Genomic DNA, 21,408 nt, shown 5'->3' on the forward strand with positions numbered 1-21,408 from the left:
ATAGAACAACTATTAACTGGACAAATTCTACTGCTGCTGCAACCTGAGCAGCCTCCTAGCTGCTACAAGCACACTGTGAAAGTCGAGGTGGAGGGTAGAGCACACAGCCCAACCCCTCCCCCTGCCTGCAGAAGAGTGTCTGATACCAGGCACTTTTCACTTTTCAACCACATGGGGGAGCCGTAAATCAATTTTACATGGAAACTACATAGTGTTGCTTTAAATATGTTTTTAATAACACAATATTATTTTCTTTTACCTTTGCATTTAAATACACAATGAATGAATATGTTAATTATTCAGTACTACAGTATAGAAATATTTCTCAGACAGTATCATTGATCACTTGGTTACAAATAGCACACAACATTTGTGTCCTCAGCTAATACAGATACTATTAAAAAAAGTAAAAGTCAACAGTATATAATGGTAAAAACGGTTTGTTTTTAATGTATGAAGGTTCATCTTGACTCTCCACCACAGACAGACACAGATTATGAAATAATCATCTTATAAGCACAGAAAACATCTGATTGAGTTTTGAGTCGCAGTGATGTACAGTCATATGTGTGCTCCTGCTGCAATACTCACACAACACAAATGAGAAATAAAGAAGAAAGTTATGGGCTCACAGGAAAGACACTGACTGCTTCAGATGCTTCATTAAGGCTCCATCTAAAGAACCACTGACTTAAAGTATCTCCACTTTGGAGGGTTTCATCTGGAGGGTAACAGAAGGTACAAGTGATGTTTTGAAGGTGGAGTCAGTTGGTTTGAAGGAGTCGTCAGATTTTTAAAGGTGGAGTCAGAAGTTTTAACGCCACATTGTTTACTATCTACCTATTCATATATTATTCTTTATTTATTATTATTCAACGCATTCATATACATTATTTAGATGTTTTATTTCCCATATAATGTATCTAATATACAGTATGCTGTCCTACAAAGGCTAAGTGCAGTAACTACAATACGCAAGTTTTTTACACCAGACAGTCAAACATGTTACTGCAATTTTGGCACACACGTTTCTCTGAAATGGGACAAAATTGAACCAGGAGACTTTGTCACAAGACACAACAGATCTCACAAAGCCCATTTCAATTTTGACCAAATGCGTAGCTACTGCGCTTTGGCTTTGTAAAGCAATATAGTATTTCCTTTATAAAAGCTATGTCTGGCTTTATCTCAAGGGATTTTTTCTTCATGGACTTTCCCCCCTGATTAAATTGTTTTTTTTTTTCAACTTCTATGGGGTCAGCTGACATTGACTTAACTTTGAACTCTCTTCTGTCCACCTTATTTTCAAACGCTGAAGTAAATGATGTGACGTATTTCTCTCATGCCTCTTATGACGTATGTCATTTCAATAGCCGGCCGGTAGAAAACAGTGTGAGGATGAAATTAAAGTGTCCTAATATATCATATGAAGATACACAGTATTTAATCATTTCATGTTGTTGCTCGGGGGTGACGGGTCTTTAATGTGTAAAAGCACAGAGACATACCAGTATCTTTAGGAAAGTCAGTCGAGTGCACATGGAACAGATCAAGAATGTGTGTTTTTAACCTTTCAGGCGATGGTTTAAAATGTCACAACTGTCCTTCTGGTGTGAGGTTAATTTAGACTGCAAATTTTAACTGATCCGACAGTCAGCAGCAGCATCTTTCTCATTCAACACATTGTAAGTTACTTGAACAAACCATAATAAACATATAAAAGGGGCATTATGTAGCTTATGAATTAAAAAAATCTTTAAGATAGAGTTTTCATTTGTATATTTATGAGCCAACCATAATGTAATAGAAAGAATGACACCTTGAGTGTCCTCCACGGTTGTCTCTATCAGCCTGTAGGCTCTATTGTGTGTGGAGGAGTCGAGTCCGAATTGGCGCGAAATTCAAAATGTGACGGCATGCGCGTGCTCGTCTACTTGGGCGTTCCATATAGACGCGTACGTCAGTCATTAGTAAACGGCGGCAATCGCTAGGATGTTTCAAATGGACTCTGCAGACGGAAAGAAGCGACCAACTTACAGCACAATCCAGACACTCACGGAAACTCCTCGTAACTTAAAAAAAAATCCTTATCTAGTGCGGCCAAAATAGAGCGTGACCGGTGTCGGGGCAAAGACAAGAGTAAACATGGCATTTGATTCTTGGAGGGAGCTCTGGTCAGCGCTGGGTAAGACATAGTTACAGGGCATTTGTAATATATAATTTTATTGTTTTTGTGGTGTAATGCTAACGATAGCATGTAGCACAGGACCGTTTCAAAAGTTACTGTCTCATATGAATTATCTTTATTCAGAGCACCAGTGCATTAAGATTGTGAATGTCGGGAGTGTTGTGTTATAAAACTTTTAGAAATAGACTTTAGTTGAAAATATAAAATATCACTGCAACATTTTACTAAAATATGGTCTGTCAAACAATAACCTTACAGTACTGTAACTTTTCTTACATTTGTAAACATGCTGGTGGATCTCAATGAGCGGTCTGTGGTTGCTACGGCAACTCTGGTTGTTGTGGTCATCCTCGTACGAGTGTGTCCACCGAGAACGAGCATGAGACTGGCTGCAGTTTCTATAACGGCCACTGGTGTCAGTAACGGTTAGAAATTTCAGAACCTACGCAATGCTCCTTTAAACTATTACATGTATTCAGTATTGTTTTCGTTTTATGAAAATATTATAATGCAGTATATAAGACTTATGAAATTATTTACTTTCATTTAAAACATAACAAAAGTACGTGCAAACACATTAAGAACTGTAAAAACATTAACTAATAAGCAGTTTATGTCGTATATATTCTGTACTGTAATCACATTTTTGTAGTAATATGTAGTAGCAGAATCAATCAGCATATTTTTATCAGCATAATATTTAATTGTTTTTAAACAATTATTGTATTTATTGTTCATTGTCAGTTTCTATGAAAGGTTTACTGGATGGATGTGTGGATGCACGTCCACTCGTGTCCCCCACAATATAACTACCATTAGCTTTAGTGGCTCACCAGAAGTCTTACACAAATGAGCTCAAAGATGGCTACTGTACGCTTATAACAAAGTTACATTATTACTATGCTCGCTAGTACGGTTTCATCTTAGCCCCTGCAGTCTGATTCTTATGTGTCCACTGATTTTTCTCCTGCTTTTTTACGTAAAGCTGCTTTGAAACAATTAAACAGCGCTATATAAATAAAATAAAATTGAATTGATTGGGTCAGATGGTTTTGGAGGTGATGAAGTTGAAATCAGATGTACTTGATGTAGGACGATGGCACATATCCCACGTCTCCGTTGGACCTCTGAACTTTGGCCCAGCCATCGCCCTGATCTTCCATCATCAAACTGAGCTGCTCGCCCATCTGGATGCACACAGAACCTTCGCTATCACCTGAAACATACACACAGGTCTTATTGTATGTGTAGTTGTTAAAGCTGTTTCGAGACCAAACGAGTAAAGAGGTTAACATGAAAATAAAAATAGAAAAAATAAGAGCGAGAACTTACCGTTAAAATCATAAAGTGCTGTACACTGACCGATGGGTAAATCCACATCAAAGTCTTCATCAAAATCATAAATATCAGAAGATGGAGAAACGCTGGAGCTGCGCAATACAAAAACACACACTGAAGTACACGACATACACAACACAAAATATTTAACCTTCACTTAAACATATCATATCACTTTAATAATGTAAAACACATACACACTCAACGCAAAACACACAAATAAAAGTACCTGACACACAAAGTTAACAGCATTAAACTAAAAAAAACTAATCTATAAAAAAATCAATAGGTACAGAAATAAACACAAAATCTCAGAATGTGTGTGTAGGACAAACCTGATCTGATTCTGTATTCCTGGTCCACCACCAACTTCATCCAACTGTGTCTACACAACACACAAACAATTATTATACAGTACATACGTGTATATCCTCATATGTCACTTGTGTGTGTACAGTATGTGTACCTGATATTTCTTCAGTTCTCCTTTCAGATGAGCTATGATATAAACGTTTTGTGTGATTTGAGGTTGTAAACTGGACGGATCTCCAAGCTGAGAATTCATCTCATAAACTCCTTTCATCTTCTGTAAAGCCTCACTGACAGACAGACAGACAAAACTTGAATGTGCTACAGTAAATAAGAGATGTGTTGATCTGATAGATGTTGTGTATTTACCTCTTCTCATTCTCTATCTGAAGCTCTTTATTAAGCTCATCAATCTTCTCCTGCAGACATTTCTTTCTCTTATCAGAAGGGAGACGACTGAAGTCCGTCAATGATGATGGCTACACAAATACACACACAAACAAACACATTCATAAACACAATACGCATGAGAAATACACACTGTAGTGATCCTGTAACTATACAAACACATTAAAAGGCACAATATGTCACATTTTAAACCAATAATAAAGGTGAAGCTCGATGATGCTATGAAGGAGAGTAAAACAGTAGCTGCGTTTCCATTACAGATTTGTGTAAAACTATAGCGTTATTTTCTAAATGTCGACAAAAAACTTTTGTGAAATGACGACTTTCCATTAACTGATGTTGTGCGACTAAACGTAATTTTGTTCTCTCACAATCAGTCATTCTTAAAAACATTGTGCTGTGCAGACCGACATGCGTATGACATCAAAATACAGCGAGAGCGACTCCATAGCATACAGAGCAGTCAACTCACGAATCGCTCTCGCAGTATTTTGATGTCATGCGCTTCTTTGTTCTTGTGACGAGGGATGAAAGTGACCACACCTCCTCTGTCTTGTCCTCCAATCAAACATACCGCGCCATATTTAAAGAATGATCATGTGACTTTTACAAATGTTGGATGTCCTGTAAATGCATCTGGTTTGAGAAATATATCTTTAAAGAATTGCTTGAAAAACCACCTCACCCGAGCTTTGTTTTAAGATATATAGGAGTTTATACGAAATTGCCGTGTTTCCATTGCCCACATTTTAAATTCGCTACTACAATTTGCACAATTTGAAGTGTAATGGAAACGCAGCTACTGATGTTTTCATCATCCAGAGATGTAGCATAAGCAGAAATCAAGAATAGCACAGATATTACATTACTACATTATTGATAGGTGACAAGAGCTGCGTTTTCATTACCCTTTAAATTTAACAAACGGACATTGCGAATTGAAAACACGGCCAATATAAATGCATCAATTTCGCAAAAACACCCACAAAAAAGTTTTTACCCTCGCATGAGGTGGTTTTTCAGGCAATTCAGAAAAGGTGTATTTTACAAAACTGCAATGGAGACGGTTTATTTGCATTTTCAGGTCACCTGATGTAAGTCACTCACATAATTATTATTTGAAGATAACGGGATATGAACTAAAACCTCCCAGAAACACCTGAATATGTGTCTGCTCTCAAGTATATGAAGCTTTCCTTGTCAATAATGTTTGGATAACACTCCTTCATCTCTTTTGATTTAACACTATTACCTTAAAGAAACACCTATATGTTGCCGCTCTTATAAGGGGCTTTCCTTGGCATTAATGTTTGAGTATTATTCTTACGTCTCATTCGTTAAAAAATGCCTAGTGTGGTGGAAGTCATATTAGTAAACCTACTATCGTGAACAGTCGATGTGATGTTTGAAAAACTACATTTGAAGAGTTTCGTTGCAAAACGAGATAAATCAATTTTTTTACATTTTTGTCAAAACATGTTTATTATCATGTTATCATGTTATTATTTTGTTTTATGGTGCTACTTAGCTGTATTTTTTAAGTTATGAAGGTTTAAATCAAAACAAACCAACTGCAGTTGAATTAAAATTAATTGAAATGCACAACCAAAAAACGAGATTTCTGAACAATTAAAAAAACGGTGGTTATCTCGTTTTGCAACGAAACTCTTTATTTTTTTCCAATAGTTTTTTGATGACATTTACAATATAACGCTAAATTTTTGTGCAAATAGTGGAAACGCAGCTAATGACAAGGGACGAGATGTTATAAATTGAGAAATTTTTCTTGATTTAAAAAAACCTTGGGGACCTTTGGGATACTGCATGACATTTCTCACACCGTGCACAAAAATCTTAAAGAAATGAAGTTCTGAATATAGTGTTACCATATTTGTTTTCAATATCAAACTGTGCACAAAACAAGATGAACAATGTTATTTAACTTTATGAGATTGTTATGTAAACTGTTTACTGTACCGTGTTCTTATCAGGAGATGTTACCTGTAAACAAAAAAACGGTTCAAATATTTTCTTCAAAACACAGCGCATGGCATTGTTTGGATAAACTCCTGAACGCCAAATTTTCCTTAAATCTTAAACAAATATTGAAGATGTGCTACTTAAAAAGTAAAATATGGCATTGACTAGACTACAAGATTTTGTGTTGATGTCAGGAGCATTCAGAAAAACAACAGACAGATTCACAGAGACAAATCTCCATGGTCTCAGATGTCTACCTTGTTCTTCTTCTGAAACAGTTTGATGCGAACTTTGGGCACATGTTGGGCTGTGTTCTCATTGACAGCAGGTTTGATGACTTGACTGTAATCTTCAAACTCCACATCAGCAGGGGGCGCTGCACCAGATTTATACTGATCTATGAGCACCGCTGTGTCCTAAACACACACATGCACACACACACACAGTAAATTCTTCATGTCATGTCAAACTTCGGCTCGTATATCATTTTCTCTTCTTTGAAGCGCCATTTTCACGTAATCTAGCATTTGATTATATTACAATCTGTTGACAATAAACATTGCAATAATACTACATATTCTATTTAATCATTTCCTATTTTCTTGTAAAGCTACTTTAAAAAGCGCTATAGACGGTTTCAGCAGTAACAACATAAACAAGCGGCTGTCGTGGCCCGCAGTAACTTCCCGTAAACTCCGCTAATAATAAATCACAACAAAGTACTTTAAACGTAGTTTATTTATATAACAAGCAAAAAAACAACACATAGATTATCTACGAAACCAAAACATTTGTTATTTTTGATGAGGCATTTGTTCAAGAGATCAGTTTAGCAACTAGTTAGACCATTAAAAAAACGTGTATCACGTGCGTCCGATGAAACCGTCTATATAAATAAATTCGACCTGACAAACCTGTTTCTCATTGATGTTTCTCCCCGCTGTGCTGATCGCATCCAAACACTTGTTAACGTTGGGAAGGAGTTGCTTCTCGGTTTCAGAGAACTGAACGTATCCATCCGCCAGCATCCTGATCCGCCTCTCCTCCATCTCCTGCAGCTTCTGTGATTGACAGGCGGGGGGGGGGGGCGGAGTCAGCAGACTGATGATGATTATATAGATGTTGAATGTAGATAAAGACTCACATTAAACACTGTGGGGATCTCTGTGTGATAGTAGTTCTCCTGTTCTTTGTTGTATCTCTGTAGCTGTGAGGCGTACTCATTCTTACAAACATCTGAGATGTGTATGCGGGAAAATTCCTGCTGTTTGACCTAAAACACACACGCAAAACAAATACACAACTATGTCAGCTTTATGTGTGTGTGTGTAGTGAGTAGGGGTTGGTCAATATAGCGGATGAGCTTGAAAGATGAGTAGATCGCAAGCCCACAAAAAACTAAATGTGCGCCCGCGTTTTTACAACTCATTTGCACCTCTTCTTTGTCACCATGAGCTTAGTAGTCTAACGATTATCAGCTTGCTACACCAGCAATACCAGTTAAAACCAGCGTATGCTGATCTTAGCTGGATTTTTCAGTAGGGTATAACCATTGTATATATAGTATAATAAAATAATGTATGTTACATGCAACAAATCAATTACAACCTGGTTGTATTTACTAGCAGCAGACCTAAGAATCTCTATGACTAATTTTAAAGACTTCTATATTTTGTTTTCTATTCTGAAAGTTTGATAAACTGTGCATAATAACATGTGCAACAAATGCATAAAGAGTTAAGTCTATTTATTATCAACATATGTGTCCGTAATGCAGTTATTTTGGGGAAAAAGTAAATAACAGCCATCATTGATATAAGGGGTGCCCCTGAATTTTCTGCTTGCACTCCTAAAATTGTACATCAGAGTATACAGAACTCCTAGTAAAAAAAGGATGTCTTTGTGGACTTGCATAAAGAAACAAAAGATCAACTTAACCTTTTTCTGGACATTTTGTTTTTATAGTTTGGCAGATATTATGATCTATTATGATCTAGAATTAGCAACCAATACATTGATTATCAGAGAATCAGTGAATCGTGACTTTATCGTTATTGTGAGCCATGCATCGAATCGTATTGTGGGGTACCATGTGTTTCCCACCCCTAGTAGTGTGTGTGTGTGTGTGTGTGTGTGTGTGTGCGTGTGCGTGTGCGCGTGTGTGTGTGTGTGTGTGTGTGTGTGTGTGTGTGTGCGTGTGTACCTTCTCTACATCAGCTTTAGTTGAGCTGGGATCCTGTTGGACTTTCTCTGTCAGCTGTATGGCTTTCTCTGCTTCTTTCCATTCCTTCTCAAATCTCTTCTTACTCTGAGTAGACATCAATCAAACATCCATTATGACTGTATCATGACTCTGTTTTTATTGTTTATATGTATCATTGTATTTTATGTTTTGTAGATATTAAAAAGATTGTATTTCTTAAATGGGTCTTGTCATGCGACTTCATGTTTTCCTTTGTCTTTGGAGTGTTAAAAGTTGTTTGTGCTTATAGAAGATCTGTAAAGTCGCAAAGATTAAAGTCTCAAACGCAACAAGTTATTCTGTTTAAAAGTGAACACCTTCCTAAAACACCCCCACATATCACTGTGTGAGAAGATTTGCATAACACCGCCCAAATGTATACGCAAAGAAAGGCGGCGTAACTCTTATTCTCGCTGTAGTATTGTTGCTGCCGCCCTTTAAAGATGGATGAGCTTTGCAAAAATCTACACATTTCAGAAAGGCGAGGCATAGAGGAGCAAGAATAATGCACGATATGTAAAAAAGAATGTGATTAAATGCGTGTACCTTAAACTGCGTTAAGTCACTGCATCACACAAAATACAGAAAATAATTATACTATCATATGACCCCTTTACTATTATCTAAATCTATTATTATAATTTCACTGATTTTCCTGATGTTTTTGATTTGGTGGAAACAACATTTTACATCTCACCATCTGGAGTTTAAAAGAATCTTCAAACAGTAACCGTATCCAAAACCTTCATTCATTTAAGCTTTAGGGTATTTGCTAAGACAATGTTATACAAAAAAGAGCTACAAACACACACATATGGTGATAGTCACACATTCATATAAAAATACTCACAACTTCCAGCTGTTTATAAGTGCTCTCCAGGTTCTGTTGAGACTTCTTAATATCAGACAGATACTGTAAGAGAGATTTAATGAACAACATTAAAGAGGTTTTTTTTGGTATTTACACGCAGGCTTGATTTATTATAGCTGCGCAGGCACAACATTAGCATTTAAATACATTTATTTTTATAGATTCTATAATGCATAACTGCATATTTGCTTGTTTAAAACATTTAAAACACTATTTGGACAGAGGTAAAGTTTTTGCTGTAATCTTAACTTGATAAGTATTTTGTACAGTTTTGCTTTTTCAAATATTTTGATAGTGATTTTGAAACAAGAAAAGGACACTGGTCCTAGAGAAACATCATCTCATGTGTACCATCACAAGGAGGGAAATATAGAATATGATAATGATATGCAGATGAGATTATGCATAGTAAAATTAGATATTGTAAGCTCCATGTATGGTTATGTCAGGGAGGAGACCCAGGAGATACTTATATATGAGGCCAGATGTGTTTCAGGTGTGGCACACACCACGAACACACACGCACGCACACACGCACACACACACGCATGCACGCACGCACGCACGCACACACACACACGTCTGGCTTACATTCTTGCGCTCCAGCCGAAGGTCGTTGAGTTTTTTGGTGAGGTCCACACAGATGGTCGTCGTCATGTTCTCTGACAGCTGCTCTCTCTGGCTCGCATAGTTGTTCAGCTCATTCAACACCTCCTGAAACGCCTGCTGATTGGTCAATCTGCTGACACAGTCAACAACATGCATTCTGATTGGTTCACTTAACATTATGAATTCACTTCATCTGCATCTTTGAGTTCATATAAGGTGTGTTTGACTTCACGTGGCGGCTCAAGAACAAACAGGCAGATGAGATCACAGTACAGTGATGCAGGAGATCATATAAAGGAGTTTAATTTGTAATATCTCTCGCAGTACTTTAATGTACTTTAAACACACCTATACTGTTACTACACACTTTGATGATAAGAGTAAAGTAGAAAGCTGCATGATATGTGCACAACTTGTTCTAGCAAATATAACAAAATGAAGTAAGACTACAGTCTGTTACAGCTAGTATAGGGGCAGGACTGAGGAAAGCATCTGATTGGACAAAAAGCACGATGAGTCATCAATATGTTTGGGTTCGTTTTTGGAATCAGAATAAATTTAAAATGTGTTTAGTTTTCTTGACAATTTTTCCTTGAAGCTTTCAGATTTTTTCACTACACATAAAGCTGTTACAAACGTTTCCCAATGCATTGTGGGTAATATTAGCATGAAGGACACAAACAACGTTAACGGATTATCTGGGCTGTTCGGACACAAATTAAAATAGTTTAGGTTGTCAGAGTTCTCATCAATTTACAGAAAACGCTTCCCTGACGAGTTTTTACCCCAATTTGTATTTCTGCTATTATCTACAAGGTGTCGCTCTTGCACAACTTAAACACTGAAGCATCCACTGATCCAAAACCAGTAAAAACTCTGTGTATGTTTTGAGGATTACTCTGAATCTGATCTCTGTCAAAAGTCCTTCACAAAAACGCATTTATCTCAAAATGTAGTACTTTTGAAGAAACCGACCCATTTTTGAGATGTGATAAAAAGAGAACTAATAAAGATATGATTAAACTTTATTTGTTTGTTTGAAAGCAAAGTGTTGTTCTTTCATTTGATATATTGTATAAATAACATTTTCTGGAAGACATTAAACCTTTGTGAAAATCATAAAAAATGTTGGCGCTGGCTGGCAACTTTTTTCAAAAACGCTTGCGGGGAAAAGTTACAGGAGCAGACTCACTTTATCTCCTGATCTTCTTTGATGCCTCGTCTGGAATATTTCTTACACAGAGTCCTGAAGAAAAAAAAACACAAATATGACTGAAAGTTTTTTTTTATTATATTTACTAAACAATTACAAACAAAACAGGTACAATACAAAGTCTTGTTACAAATCTAACATGTATATCTTAGAAAATACATATGTAATGAGTAGATGAACATGGGGCATGGTATACAAGGCAAAGAAGAGAGAGAAAAAAGGAAAAGAAATGAAATCAAAAGGGCAATCATTCAATAAGAATGTTTATAAAAGATGCCAGTTTCACAGCATTCTTATCATTACACAGTATTAAAGATTCAACTCATTCCTCCAATGCGTTATGTTAGGATTTATTTAGAAAAAATGGCATTTATGTATAAAAAGGTTTACTTATCAAAATTATGTTGTTAATGCCAAAGTCATTGTGATCATTGCCAAAAATTCCAAATTTGATATCATTAATTGTTAGATTCATTTTTCCTTAAGACACAAGTCATTGTAAAAGGTCCAGACAAAACCTCTGTACGATTTCACACACACACCGAACAGATGATCTAAATCTTCTGGTTCATTTTCACAAAAGCTACAGTTTCCTACCTCCATTTTGAATCTTTGTTTTAAGAAATCATTAGTTGGATAAATCCTATTCAAATTTTTAATCTGCATTTCCTTTATCTTTGGCGGGAATATGACTGAAAGTAGGGGTGGACAATATGACCAAAATCTAATATCACAGTAGGATTAATTTTATATCATGATAATGATAAAGATATGTAACGATTTCTTCAAATAAGGTTTTCAGGTTACACTTTATTTTGATAGCCCACTTAAGACATTTTACTAACTATAAATAACTTTGCAACTATATGTCAACTAACTGTCATTACAGTATTAGTAGACTGTAAGGGTTAGGGTTAGGAAAGAGGTTTGGGTTAGTGGAATAAGTTGACATGCACCTGCAAAGATACTTATAGACAGTTGAATGTCTGTTGAGATATCATCGCAACAAAGTGTTAGTAGATATTAAGCAGACCGTTTACTAATTCTTTAAAGATTGATGGTTGATAAGTAGTTGCAAAGTTACATGTGGTTGGTAGAACGTCTAGGGTGGAATATCGAAATAAAGTGTTACCGTTTTCATGTTTACATTTACCGTATTTTTCGGACTATTAGTCGCATCAGTCAAAAAATGCGTCATGAAGAGGACAAAGCATAAGGACAGTCGCACTGGACTATAAGTCGCATTTATTTAGAAAATTATTATTCTTTTTGGGGGCATTTTGTTTGTTAAGTCTTTCTACGTTGTCTGTAAGTTTATGTTTTAGTTTTTTTCAGGGGTAGGTTACAGGAGCAACATATAGCGCCCTCTCATAGATGGTAATGTTTTCATTTGGTTCATGTTAGTCAGTTTTGCCATATAAGTCGCACCTGACTATAAGTCGCAGGAACAGCCAAATTATGAAGAAAGTGCAACTTATAGTCCGGAAAAAACAGTAATGCCATAGAAATTTTATCATTCTCAGAAAAACATTGCATAAAAAAGAAAACAAACAAAACTCATTCTCACAAGAGAATGACAAATTTTCCTAACTGAAAGATATTGTCTCCTTACAATCATTGTGTTAATATATATATAATATATATAATTTGTATCTTGCCTGAGCTGTTTGGCGTAACTCTGTTCGATCTCCGCTCTCTCTTTGACAAACTTCACGTAACGCTCCAGGACCTCCAATCCACTCTGTGTGTGTCTTTCAATCACATCATGCTGATCCTGCAAACACAAACATAACACAACATCAAAAATCTGGGATCCCTTCGTTGTTTTCTTCCATTTATTTATTTTTGTTTATTTTTATGTTTTATTAAGTTTGTTTAATTATACTTTTTTGCTTTCTTTCATGATTCTCCTGTTTGTATCAGGTTATTTTTTGTAAAAGTAAAAAAAAAACAGATACAAAAAATCAAGATCAAAACTGACACCACTTATTGTAATGTGATCTTATCAATGCATGCTTTAACAAAAGAAAAATCTGTTTACATGATAACTCGTTCTGACGTCACTTAAATAAAGATTTCATTACATCACATGTTATTATCACATTACATTATATTGTCTCGTAGTACAAATGGGTTGTTATGGTGTCCCACTTCATATAATCTGTAGTCATTAAACACTTCACTTGAAAAGATTACCTTACTAGAGTAAATTAAGCAGTAAACAGGGTGTGTGTTTCTGGTATGCATGACATTTAACTCTTTGAAATATAGGTGCGGTATGTCATCTCTCTCTGTGTAGATTTTATCCTCAGTCAAACTAACTTGACGGGTCAAACCACTTAACACTAGTACTGTTACTACAGGCTGCTGGGTCACATGATGCAAACACACTACACTTCAACTAACTGAGATACCACAATATAAAGTAAAACATGAAGGTGTGTGCGCACAACATATTCATTTAGGAGAATTAAAGGATCAGATGCAGTTTGTGTAAGCCTTTACTTCTGTTCTGAGATCAGATTCTTCAGCATATTATATAAGTGCTTCTCAAAACCAGTTTAACCTGTACCACCCACAACAGCTCAGACTCTATAAGGAAATCATAATACACTTTGATCAAATGATTTGCAAAAAGACAATAACTTCAATATTCATCAAAATCTTTTTTGTATAGTTTTGTGTCAACAATAGCACAAAGATGACAGGATTAAAGTGTCTGACAGATGTATATTCATGCTTGCCAGGCAAAACCACATCTGAAATGTTTTATATATTGTATTGCACACACTGCTTAGTGTTCCTATATAGTGATGCACAACTTCTACATTAACACTTTCATACCTGCACTACACACATATGCATTTAAACATACGATCATATATATTGTTTTTAAATATTAACTTACTCATCTGTGCTCTTATCTCTGTTTTCTTGTGTTTGCTAGCTAGCATGCAATAACTACTTAATGGTGTCGTGTTGATTGTTAATATTAAACAACAATAATAAAAACAGAAGTTAAGATGACAAATCTGTTAATAAACACATGTTAGACCAGTCAATCAATGACGGTTTGTTGGTCTGTTGGTTGGTTTAAACGAGTTTGACCATTTGTCTTTTTAAACTAGCAAACATATTAATAAGATTTAAGCGGTTTAAATCAGAAACTCGTGCACAAACGCTTAAAAATGAAAACCAAAGGTGTCGATACAAATGAAAAGGTTTGTGTAAAGATTAATAAACAGGTGTTTCAGACTTACCCACAGATTTGAACCCCAATCCATGATGATTGACAGATCACATCAATGACAAACCCAAAGCAAAGCTTCACTCGAGTCTATTTTCATGAATATTGTGTTCATATAAAGTCAGTCGTCGGGTGTTTCCTCAGAAGTGAACACTAGTGTAGTGTAATGAAGTGTAGTGTAGTGTAGACTATCTGATCTTCACCTGACGCAGGTCTGAGGTCTGCTCCACTGAATCATGGGATTGAATTTAAATCACTCATCCTTCAGTTGACAAATATCACCTGACGAGATTTAACTTTAACTTAAAGTTTCTTTAATAAATATCAATGAACACCGGTAAATAAAAGTTTTTTCCGCGACAGTGAAATGTCGCATTTGTAGTTGTAAGGTGCTTTCGAGTTGAACTTTGTAAGTTACTACACTGACACCTACAGGTGAGATCTGCCGGTGCTGTCCGTCACAGGAATCTTGATAACTTCCTAAAAGCAGGAGATTCTACCGCCCTTCTAAAAAACAAAAGACACCATCACAGAAATTCTATTTAATTTATTGGTTTTAATGGGGATTTTATTGGTTGTATTGGAAACTATAATGTCTTTATTGGTCTCTACTGGTATGTGTTGGGTTCTATTGGTGGGACATTGTAGTGGTTTTAATTGTAAAAGATAATGGTTCCTGTTGGTATTTGAATTGAAACCATTAGGAATTTCTGGAATGGTTTTATTGCTTTTTTTCAGCAGGGATGTATGTTGAATTTTTTCATGGCAGTGAATACAACTCTTATAAGTTTTTTATCATGTTCATGTCATTAAAATGCTATTTATATTAGAGACAAATAACAAGCAGTGTCTTGAAATAAGGATTATATGTAATAACAAAGGCTTTAATACGACGATATAAACTATGAGGCGGAGTTCTTCAGATGAACTGTGGATGGCAGTAATACACAATTGAAGTCTCTAAAGCTGCCGCAAATTACACAAGAAGATAGCAGCGTCTCTCCAGTACAGCAGGAGGCGCTCTGCAGCTCTTTGGTCCAAATATAAACCCACTAAAGAAAGAAAGAAAGAAAGAAAGAAAGAAAGAAAGAAAGAAAGAAAGAAAGAAAGAAAGAAAGAAAGAAAGAAAGAAAGAAAGAAAGAAAGAGCTCGCGTAGAATTAAAGGTACACATGGATATACAAAGCATGACACTTGAGCATTTATTAGGGAAAACATCTGGGAGAATACACAATTTACTAATTTCATTTTTGAAAAATACTGGGTTAAATGAAAGAATTTGATAGGGTTTATTCAATTTTTTATTATTATTTATTTTTTTCTCTTTTCTTTGACGTCATTCTAATGGCCACACTCCAGTCTAGTAGGGGGCGGTAATGCACATTTTAATCAAGTTGCCAACCGACATTAATCCTAAAAGATGAAGGAGAAGAAGAAAAAGAAGAACTCGCGTGTGATGTGTTTGTGTATCCTCAGTATTTATCTCTCTTGAGTGTTTTAAACAGAGTCTTGTCTCTGTGTATTTTAGTGTTGATGATGGATGTGATGTGCTGTAAATCAGTAGGAACTGATCTGTCCATGCTGGATATTGATGATTTCATGACAGAAATCTCTCAGCTGAAGAAAGAGGTGGCGTTACTGGAGACAAAGCTGAGGTTAAGAGGAGATGAAGGACTGAAGAGAGAGGTTTGTACAGCTTAAACATCCTTTACCTGAATCAGACAACATCAAATCATTTCTAATCTTACTCTGTGTGTGTTTGTTGTGAATCTTCCACACAGGACTCCGAGCTCAGTCTGACTTTACTCTGTTATACTGAGTCAAAGCACACAGACGCTCAGGACACTACAGTGTGTGACAGTAATCAGGACTTACAGGATGATGAATCTACTGATCAAACCTCCACAGAGTCTCTGGATTCTGTCTGTAACGCTGGAGAACAGCAGCAGATCCTGCAGACCAAACTCAACATGTGTTCAGTCAAACTCATCGACTGCAAGAACCTCATGATGAAGACGAGAAGAGAAACCACAGAAGAGGAAGATCACACTGATGATGATGAAGACAATCATGACGATGATGAGGAGGAGGAGGAGGAGAATTATGACAACACTGATGATGATTTTATTCCTTCAGGTATGTTGTTTCATCCTTTATTGCTGTTCGGTTGTTTTTATTATGTTTGCAGATTACACTTAAAGGGCATTTTCAGATAGCAACAACCATTGATAAAAAAATTATTATTTCAATGCTTAATTGCATTGAATCAATATCATGTTTGCACCCTCCATTAATGCTGAAATAAGATTAAAATAAAAAAACATGCATGTTTGCTTTAGTTAGGCATTCAACTCTTGTGTTTTAATGTTATGTTGACTGTTGTTGCAAAGAACACTGATATTTAATGGAAAGTGATTTAATAATTCTGGGTTTACCTTAATAATTATTCTTGTGGGTGTGTTGTGTGATACTACAATATTTAATGACAACAGCACTGTTATTGCTGTTATATTCTTATGAATTATAAAAACACACAAAGTTTCCAACTAAATCAATCTCTGACATCATAAATCAGTATATGAAACTCAACAATGGTGACCGGTGTTGGGGAACGTTTCTTTCAAAAGTAATGCATTACAATATTAAGTTACTCCCCTAAAAAGTAACTAATTGTGTTAATTAGTTACTTTTCATGGAAAGTAATACTTGTAATACTTCTGACTACTCCAGCTCTTGCTCAAACTTCCATAGTACAAGAAATAGCTGTGAATAATATCGGCTGTGCGATTAAGAATAGTTATTTATTTGCCATGTATTATTAGTGTTTATCAGCATTTATCTGTGCACCCCTAATTTGCAAAGCAGAATGTTTATAACGGTCACGAAATGATCTACATCATCATCTAGAACAAATGAGTTATTTCAGCTTGACATCTGTCTTAAAAAGGTACCAACCATAGATTATCTTTGAACAACATTTTCTTTATCAGCACAAATGTTCTTACTTAAAAACATAAGAGTATCAAATAAGAATTCACTTAATAGAAATTCAGAGCCCAACTAAAGCAAACACTGATCACAATAATGGTTGTTTGTTTAAATTGCAATATTGTTTTGTGCAAATGTGATATTGATTTAATGCAAATAACATGGACAAATCAACAGTTTTTAACATAGATCCAATAGTTTCTGTCTGCTCTTCTTCTATCTGGGATTAATATCACGGGGTATAAAATCACAATAATTATTATTGGCTTCTGTTATTTAATTTGTCATTTTTAGTTTCCACTGCACCTCTTAAAACAGTCACAGACATATATTTGTCTTGAGTGCTGCATGCAGCTTTAGGAGTACTGTTTCTGTATTAAAGGGATAGTTTGGCCAAAAATGATATTAAACCCATGATTTACTCACCCCGAAGCCGTCCGAGATGCATATGTCCATCATTTTTCAGACGATGACATTTTCAGTTATTTTAGAAAATGTTTTGGGTCTTTTAGTTAATTAAATGTGAAGTTATGGGGTCCACGACCTTCAAGTCCAAAAAATGAGCATCCATCCTTCACAAAATAAATCCAAACGGCTCCAGGATGATAAATAAAGGTCTTCTGAGGGTAATCCGCGCAGTTTTGTTGTAGAAATATCCACATTTAAAACTTTATAAACTAAAATAACTCGCATCTGGTAATGCCGCCATCTTAGTCGCGTCCGCATTCAAGATCAGAGCTTTACGCAGCGTATGGAGGTTACTCTGCTGCTGCTCCGTGCCCCCGCCCTCTCAATTTGTCATATGTCACTAAGGAAAGTGCGTACACTACGCTAATACTCTCTCCTGAATACAGAGGAGTCTAAGATGGTGGCGCTACCGGAAGGTAATTATTTTGGTTTATAAAGTTTTAAATATGGATATTTCTACAACAGCACCGCGCGGATTACCCTCAGAAGACCTTTATTTATCATCCTGGAGCCGTTTGGATTTATTTTGTGATGGATGGATGCACATTTTTTGGACTTGAAGGTCGTGGACCTCGTAACTTCACATTTAATTAACTGAAAGATCTAAAAGATTTTCTAAAATAACTGAAAATGTGTTTGTCTAAAAAAACGATGGATATATGCATCTCGGACAGCTTGGTGGTGAGTAAATCATGGGTTTAATATCATTTTTGGCCGAAATATCCCTTTAATGTAGAAAACACAGAATCTTAGTTCAACATCTTGTTTTCTGTGTTTGTGTTAATGTAATTAAAAGAGATTTCTTTTTCAGATCAAAAGAATGATTCATGTTCTGAGGGAGAAATAACGTCCTCAACATCAAAAGAGCGACGGGCAGCACAATCTTTTTCCTGCAACACCTGTGGAAAGACATTGAGTTCACAAGGACATTTAAAGAGACATGAGAGAAAACACAATGAAGAGAAACTCTTCACCTGCAGGAGATGTAAGATCAGCTTTACTACCTTACAAGAGAAGAAACTTCATTCAGAAGAGCACAGAGAGAAGAAGAAGTTACACTGTCAGAAAAGTGATGAAAAGTCTTTCCACTGCACTGAATGTGACAAATATTTAAGCAGCAAAGGAAGTCTTGTTGCTCATCAGAGAATTCACACAGGAGAAAAACCATACGAGTGTCCTCACTGTGAGAAGAGATTCAACCACAAACCTCATCTGAAGAACCACATGCGTATACACACCAATGAGAGACCGTATCAGTGCAGTGAATGTGGAAAAACCTTTACAGGAAACTCTGCATTAAAGTCACACCAAAAAATACACAGTGAAGAGAAACTTCATCAATGTTCACACTGTGATAAACGTTTTCATCATAAAGGTCAGCTGATAATCCATGAGAGAGTTCACACCGGAGAGAAACCTTATCTCTGTTCTCAGTGTGGTAGGAGCTTCTCCAGTCCAACTTCTTTCATTGTTCATCAGAGAATTCACACTGGAGAGAAACCCTATCACTGTAATGTCTGTGGGAAGAGTTTTCATCGACAAACACACTTTGCAAAGCACCAGAGAATTCATACAGGTGAAAGACTTTACAAATGCTCTCAGTGTGAGAAGACGTTTGCTCGATCAGATGTCTTGAGAACCCATGAGAGAGTTCACACTGGAGAGAAACCTTATCACTGCTTGATCTGTGGAGAGAGATTTGCTTATTTAGGAAGTTTTCATACTCACAAGAAGAAACATACTGAAGAACAAACTACACTGCAATCATCATAGCATCTTTTTAACTTTTCTATTCTTCTTGTCTTTTTGTAAAATCTATTTCTGTTATACACTATATTGCCAAAAGTTTTGGGACACCTGCATTTTTATGCATATTAACCTGAATAACATTCCATTCTTAATCAATGGGGTTTAATATGGAGTTGACCCACCCTTTGCAGCTATAACAGCTTCAGCTCTTCTTGGAAGGCTTTCCACTAGATTTAGGAGTGTGTTTATGGGAATTTTTGACCATTCTTCTAAAAGCACATTTGTAAGGTCAGACACTGATGTTGGCCTCGCTCGTAGTCTCCGCTCTAATTCATCCCAAAGATGTTCTGTAAGGTTGAGGTCAGGACAGTCAAGTTCCTCCAAACCAAACTCGCTCATCCATGTCTTTATGGACCTTGCTTTGTGCACTGGTGCACAGTCATGTTAGAACAGGAAGGGGTCATTCCCAAACTGTTCCCAAAAAGTTGGGAGCATGAAACTGTCCAAAGTGGGGCAGCAGTGGTTGAGTGGTTCATGTAGGTCATGGCTGTTCGGGTCTTGCCCTGGAGGCCCGGAGCACTGCAGAGTTTAGCTCCAACCCTAATCAAATGTTACCACCTGTGATTTTCTAGTGATCATGAAGAAGTTTGATCGGGGTTGAAGCTGGGCTCTGCGGTGCTCCGGCCCTCCAGGGTAAGATTTGAATAGCCCTGATGTAGGTTGTCTACAAATCGGAAGGTTGGTGGTTCAATCCCCGGCTCCACCTGACCAAGTGTCGAGGTGTCCTTGAGGGAGACACCTAACCCCAGCTGCTCCTGATGAGCTGGATGGCACCTTGCATGGCTGACACCACCATCGGTGTATGAATGTGTGAGTGAATGGGTGAATGTGAGGCAAAAATTGTCAAGCGCTTTGGATGGCCATTGGTGTATGAAAGCGCTATATAAATGCAGTCCATTTACCATTAACCAAAGTGTCTTTGTATGAAGAGATTAAGAGTTCCTTTTACTGGAACTAAGGGGTCAAGCCCAAACCTTGAAGAACAACCCCAAACCATAATCCCTCTACACCAAACTTTACACTTGGCACAATGCAGTCAGGCAAGTACCGTTCTCCTGGCAACCACCAATCCCAGACTTGTCCATCGGATTGCCAGACTTCTCTAGAGTCCAGTGGAGTTACACCATTGCATCTGACGCTTTGCATTGAACTTGGGTATGTAAGGCTTGGATGCAGCTGCTCGGCCATGGAAACCCATTCCATGAAGCTCTCTTTTGGGGTTCTTTTTGCCTGAATTACTGCAGCAATGCTGCGTGGCATGGAGTCGATCAGTCTGTGGCACTGCTCAGGTGTTATGAGAGCCCATAAAGGGTGACCATATAAATCACCAAATAAGACTTCCGGAAGACGCACCCGAAATCCTGGCCTGGACCCGTCCCGGGAAAATGGCTTCTTTGACTGCAGCTAACGTGTATTGACAAAATATTTGAACATTTAGAGAGAGCCTAATGTTAAAACCTAAGAGCCAGGTGCTCAATTAAAGGAAACATTGATCACTATAATGGTGACTTCAAACAATCCCTGACAGAAATAAAGTCAAACTGGTTTGTAATAAGTGAAGATGGTAATTGTGTTTGTGTTTAATCATCTTAAATGTGTTCATATTTTACTTATTGTTAATATTCAACTGTAGTTCAGTTGTACGTGTGTTTCTGTTGCTCTCGTCTCTTCTTGTTCATCTTTTCCTCAGTGATTGTGTTTGTTAACAGCAGGTGTTCATGGGATAGCTTCACAGATGT

At 36.6% G+C, this 21,408-nt stretch overlaps 2 protein-coding genes across 5 annotated transcripts; one reads left to right on the forward strand and one right to left on the reverse strand.

The window, feature by feature from the left end:
* Nucleotides 1–214: 214 nt before the first annotated feature.
* trip10b (thyroid hormone receptor interactor 10b) lies at nt 215–14,600 on the reverse strand. Of its 3 annotated transcripts, none has more exons than XM_055204058.2 (15): nt 14,419–14,599; nt 12,817–12,932; nt 11,138–11,191; nt 9,928–10,075; nt 9,316–9,378; nt 8,427–8,531; nt 7,368–7,496; nt 7,138–7,284; nt 6,481–6,639; nt 6,221–6,244; nt 4,205–4,314; nt 3,993–4,125; nt 3,862–3,911; nt 3,521–3,618; nt 215–3,404 (listed from the first exon to the last, which is right to left on the reverse strand). In XM_055204058.2, the coding sequence occupies exons 1-15, from the start codon at nt 14,440–14,442 to the stop codon at nt 3,262–3,264; spliced, it is 1,503 nt and encodes a 500-aa protein (XP_055060033.2). In that variant the 5' UTR covers nt 14,443–14,599; the 3' UTR covers nt 215–3,261. The 3 variants fall into 3 exon arrangements, with proteins under 3 accessions (XP_055060033.2, XP_055060032.2, XP_055060034.2); XM_055204057.2 differs by having other exon boundaries at nt 9,928–10,078; XM_055204059.2 differs by lacking the exon at nt 6,221–6,244 and having other exon boundaries at nt 9,928–10,078; nt 14,419–14,600.
* Nucleotides 14,601–15,429: 829 nt separating this feature from the next.
* Nucleotides 15,430–21,229, forward strand: LOC129443824 (uncharacterized). Of its 2 annotated transcripts, XM_073866436.1 has the most exons (4): nt 15,430–15,570; nt 15,933–16,090; nt 16,186–16,540; nt 18,672–21,229. In XM_073866436.1, the coding sequence occupies exons 2-4, from the start codon at nt 15,938–15,940 to the stop codon at nt 19,631–19,633; spliced, it is 1,470 nt and encodes a 489-aa protein (XP_073722537.1). In that variant the 5' UTR covers nt 15,430–15,570; nt 15,933–15,937; the 3' UTR covers nt 19,634–21,229. The 2 variants fall into 2 exon arrangements, with proteins under 2 accessions (XP_073722537.1, XP_055060035.2); XM_055204060.2 differs by lacking the exon at nt 15,430–15,570 and having other exon boundaries at nt 15,813–16,090.
* The last annotated feature ends 179 nt before the right edge of the window (nt 21,230–21,408 follow it).

The sequence above is a fragment of the Misgurnus anguillicaudatus genome, chromosome 3, assembly GCF_027580225.2.
Source record: "Misgurnus anguillicaudatus chromosome 3, ASM2758022v2, whole genome shotgun sequence".
In the NCBI taxonomy this organism is placed as follows: domain Eukaryota; kingdom Metazoa; phylum Chordata; class Actinopteri; order Cypriniformes; family Cobitidae; genus Misgurnus; species Misgurnus anguillicaudatus.